General features: G+C 39.1%; 1 protein-coding gene across 1 annotated transcript in view; it reads left to right on the top strand.

The window, feature by feature from the left end:
• Positions 1–1273: 1273 nt before the first annotated feature.
• The window catches only part of LOC104499305 (glutamate receptor ionotropic, delta-2-like), a gene marked incomplete at its 3' end in the record, with an annotated part of 8931 nt that continues 5480 nt past the window's right edge, over positions 1274–4724 (top strand). Inside the window, exons 1-2 of the mRNA XM_010142794.1 lie at positions 1274–1489; positions 1654–1815. Coding sequence (XP_010141096.1) covers positions 1274–1489; positions 1654–1815 — 378 coding nt within the window. The remainder of the gene's footprint in view (positions 1490–1653; positions 1816–4724) is intronic.

Here is a 4724-nt window from a genome sequence, read left to right as displayed (position 1 = left end):
GTTGTGCTGACTTCTTTGGGGAAATAGGGTTTTAGATGAAATGCTTTGAATTCTTCGTAGGTTTACAATACACAGGCAAATCATCCAGGTCATTTTAAAAATGCTTGATTAATCCAAACCCAGATCCTCAATCCATGCATTTAATCCTGTCATGCACAGTGATGCCTGGCCTGTGCATCTGTGGAAAGTAAATTAGTTCCTGGGTGAATACTGAAATGGAAATATTTACTGCTGCTGGAGTCACTGGAGAAGCTCAAGTAGGAATAAAGAAAGAAGTCTTCCAGAAAGAGGGAGTGAAGGATCACTGTCATTTAAAGAATAAGAGAAATAAGGATCAGAAGTTTGGTGCATTTGTGGTACTATCAATATAGAGCTGTAAAGGCAATAAAGGATCCTGGACGTTTATCAGGAGGGAAAACAGCAGACCATTAGATCTCCTTCAATAAAACTTTTGAAGGCAAAATCTCCCCGGAAGTTCTGGCAAAGTAAGGAGAAAGACAACCTCTTTCCAGGATGGGAGGAAGGGAAGGAGTCTGTCACAAAACCTTTTGTTTTGTGGCTCACACAGACAAAGCCAGCATAAAGATGGTATTTACATAAGAAAATAAAAGCATTAAAAAGAGGTTGTATGGAAAGGAGTCGATAGGCAGGAAGAGAGGCTAATTTTTTTCTTTTTTTTTTTCCCTTTTTTTTAAGGTGATGTTTGGATTTGCCAGCCAGTGTCCCTGATCTTCAGCATTATTGTGCTTCCCTGGCATACACTCCTTCCCAATAGCTGCAGGATGTTCCCAGCCTCTGGGTATTTTTAAGAGGCAGAATAGGGGCATTCTCCATGAAGTTGAGCGTGCTTGCATACTTTCTTATTGTAAGCTGCTGCTTCTTTCAAGGTTTTGAGCAGACCATCTGTATGGAGAAACCGTTACACAGAGTAGTCAACGTATTTCACAGATCTGGGGAAATGTCTTTTGGCTTGTCTGTGAGTCATGCAGAAACAACCCCAGCAATCTCAGTTAGCAAATTGCGCTGAATAATTTGTTGTCAGGTACTAGGAATGTTCATAGTGCAGCTGAGGAAACTGAGTTTCCCTCGATAGCTTCTGGCCTCGTGGCTTCAAATGACCAGTAGGTTATCAAAAAACAGTATTTCCCAAAGATCCTTCTCATTCCTGAATATTATGTCTCTTTCCTAGAACCTGTGTTCAGAAGAGCTGACGTTTCTTTCCAGAAATTGCCTCAACCAGAAATGACTGCAAAAATTAAGACCAAAATCCACGATGAATTTACATATTTTGGATTTTCAGAGTCTTTATTTTGCAAAAGAACGAAACAATCTTGAAGATAATTTGATGCTGTTCAAATACCTTGTGACTGAAAAACTGCAAGTTACAGGCAACTGGTTAAAAATAAAGAACAGTCTGTTTACATTCACGAGTAGGGCTTTAAATCCTGCAAGTGGAGCTGTGCCAGTGACTGGGCCGCCTGTACTTCACGTGTGTGTAGTTATTGCCACAAATCACTTGTACTGTGACAGGCCCTAGCTGCAGTTTTTACCAGAGCCAAAGATACGACTTTTTGCTCTGACAGTTGCTTCTTAATACCAAGTGAGTCGTTCAATTACCAGAGGGTTATGGGTCCCCTTTTAATGTCTTTGCAGATTACAAACCTGTATATATATGACACTGTCCTCCTGTTGGCAAATGCCTTTCATAAGAAGCTGGAGGACAGGAAGTGGCACAGCATGGCCAGCCTCACCTGCATCAGGAAGAACTCCAAACCCTGGCAAGGAGGACGGTCCATGTTGGAAACCATCAAGAAGGTACCTTTTCCCTGTATTTCGTCATCCTTGATTGCTAAAGTACTCGCATTAGGCAGTATTTCCTTCTGGGGTGCATACTGTTCTTGCCTGTTCCGGCAGTGTCTTTTCAAAGCAACAGTTTTTATATATTTATGGTTTCTGAAGGAAAATAGTCTTTAATTATTTTTTTATTATTCCCATGTCATAATGAGTGTATTTGAAATGGAGTCAATGAGTTTGTTTCCCAAAACTACCAAGCTAGTAGAATTTTCAAGTATGAATAATATCCCATTGAAAAAGTGTCACGGGTTAGGAGGTAAAGCAGATAAATTTACCATTTTATTTGTAAACGAAAGAAAAGGGTTGCAGAATTACACTTGGGTAATGTTCCGTGGAACTTGCTGTTGCACTGCTATTGACATTAATATAGTGAAATAATAGAAATGGGAGTGAGGAAACCCCTAACTCATCTAGTCAATAACCTGCCATTGCAGAGCTGTTCGCTGTACCAGTCTCTACAGTGCTGTATCCAATGTTAAGCTCACGCTGCTTCTCTGTACTTATTATTTCATACCTTAATCCCGTTCCTGCCCAAGATGCTTTTCCTGTTCCTCAGTCTTTATTTTTTCATAGTTATTCCCTTTCTTCATGACGTTTGCAGCCTCAACATACTTAGAGACAATTACCACAGCCTTCTGGGTTAGTAGTTGGTCAAAACGTGCATAGGTTGGTAGTTTAGCCTTCCCTGTAAGCTGTTTGGTTCAGCCTGCTTATGTTATGGGTGGCTTTCATAAAACTGCCTTCTCATTTGTCTGCATGTACTTGCCGATAATGTACACTTGCATTTAAAGTGCTGGCAGTGCCTACATGTGGAAAAAAAAAAAAAATGGGACAGTAAAAAAAATGGTACTTTATGGCCTTCATTAAAAGGACATAAAAAATAATTTGAAATATAATGTTGTTTCAAGAAGTTGCCATTTTGAATTAGATCTTTAACTACACCAGAAATTATGATGATGCAGGCAAAATGAAAGGCTTTTTTGAACACGGCTTAGTTTTACCCCAGTCCTGGGTCAATCTGCGTTAGCACCAAAATAGCAGTTCAAGCCAGTCTTTGGTAGCTGTCCCCATTTTCCATTCTAATAGTTTGAAGTCATGAGACTGCAAGGATGATCCAGGACACATTTCATATTTCAGGGGCAGGATAGGGCTTTAAGGGTCTCTAAACTGTATTGCTCTTAACCTGTCAGAGCAATTTCAAATTCACATTTGGGAGTCCCATGTATTTTAAGCTGTATTTCAGGCAAGACTGGTTCTGGAACTTTTCTTCTCAACTTGCATTTTGTAAATACTATTGCACACTTTATCATTACTAAACTAAATGCTATTTCCACTTACTCAAATCCTAATAGGATGCCTGAGCCGTAAAAGTCAAAATACCCACTTCCGCTTTAGAATTAGAATTTACTATCTGAGCTGGAGTTTGAGGCGAAGTCTGGTAGCCCTACTAGCATCTCTAGGTTTAGAAGTACTCCACCATGGGAAGGGCTGCTGACTGTTTTGCATTACAATTACTTGCTTGCTTGTGTTGTTTGTGGGTGGAAGACTGATCCTGTTCTCTTAAACATCCTTTGTGCTGTTTCTTACCATCATCTCGTCTCTGCATCTCAGTTTAATTCATTCTTTGCCACATTGTTCTAGCTATCGAAGTTTATCATCTTCCAATTCTTACCTCCTAAAATGATGTGATAAATAAAACAAACTCCTTTGCAACCTTTCACAGAAGAGCTGCACTGTGTTGAGGGGAAATTTATGTAGCTCTTAACCCTGAAAGCTGAAGGGAAATGACCAGGAGAAATACAAAAGCATTCCAGAAGGCAGGAGCAACTGGAAATTCCAGGGTTGTTAGCTTCCTAAAAAATTAATTAAATGCCAAGGAAATTCCTGACTTGTGCAGCTAACCAGGCTTGAGTGCTGTTGCTTTTGCGTCTCTGTGCTATTTGAATGAGATGGATTGGATGAGAACCCATTTTACTAGTGCAAATTGAATAATCCAACAAGTCCTTATATGGGATTGTGCTGGCAGAGATTAATTTCTAGAAGGTGCATGCTAAAATTGAAAGTCAAAATTTAATCTAAAATGAAATACAGAAATTTCTTATGTGTGCGTATGTCTGTACTGTTTCAATCCCTAGGCAGAGGAAAGCTAAAGACTGCAGCTGAGAGCTGCAATTGCACGGGAAAGAGGAACTCTGCTTTAGTTTTGTGGACTCCTTTCCCTTTTGGTTCACTAAAGCACTTATATAGAACTTCAGGATCACAGCTATGTACCTTTGGAATTAAAAAGTTAACACTGATGAATGTCTGATGAGGAAGCAGAAAAACAAAATTAAAAATTATTAAAAATAAAAAAATAAAAAAAACCTTCATCTCTCTTCTTGAGAATGCTTCCATTTTCCATCTTTCTTCTTTAAACATTTTTCCTCTCCTTTTGTCTTGCAACATCCTTTAAAACCAACTGAAATAAAAAATTTTTCTCAAAAATGTAACATTTTTCCTTAAGTTTGAAAGAAAATAGGAAAAACTCATCATGTGGTATTTAAATAGTTTCTGTATAAAAGATTCTTTGTTTTCATGTTGAAATCACCCCTGTTTCAAAGATGTAGGGTATAATGAAATATCTTAGGAAGTTACTGTTATAGTTCAGGTTGAAGATACATTCTGAGATTTTAAATGCGCTTGGGAAAGGAACTGCCACCCTCTGCAAAACCTTGATGACCTGCCTCAGAGCTGAAATCAGCATCTTGTCCCACATTGTCCGTCAACAAAATGTAGTTACAGTGGGTGTCGCATTGTAGCCAAGTACGGTGGTGGTGGGGGAAGAGTTAAGGAAGAGGTGCCAGGGTCCAGCCTACTTGCCTTAGAAAAGA

Source organism: Buceros rhinoceros, unplaced genomic scaffold, assembly GCF_000710305.1.
Source record: "Buceros rhinoceros silvestris isolate BGI_N320 unplaced genomic scaffold, ASM71030v1 scaffold12089, whole genome shotgun sequence".
Lineage (NCBI taxonomy): Eukaryota > Metazoa > Chordata > Aves > Bucerotiformes > Bucerotidae > Buceros > Buceros rhinoceros.
Note: the sequence above shows the minus strand (reverse complement) of the source record. Positions and strands in the feature narration are given on the sequence as shown.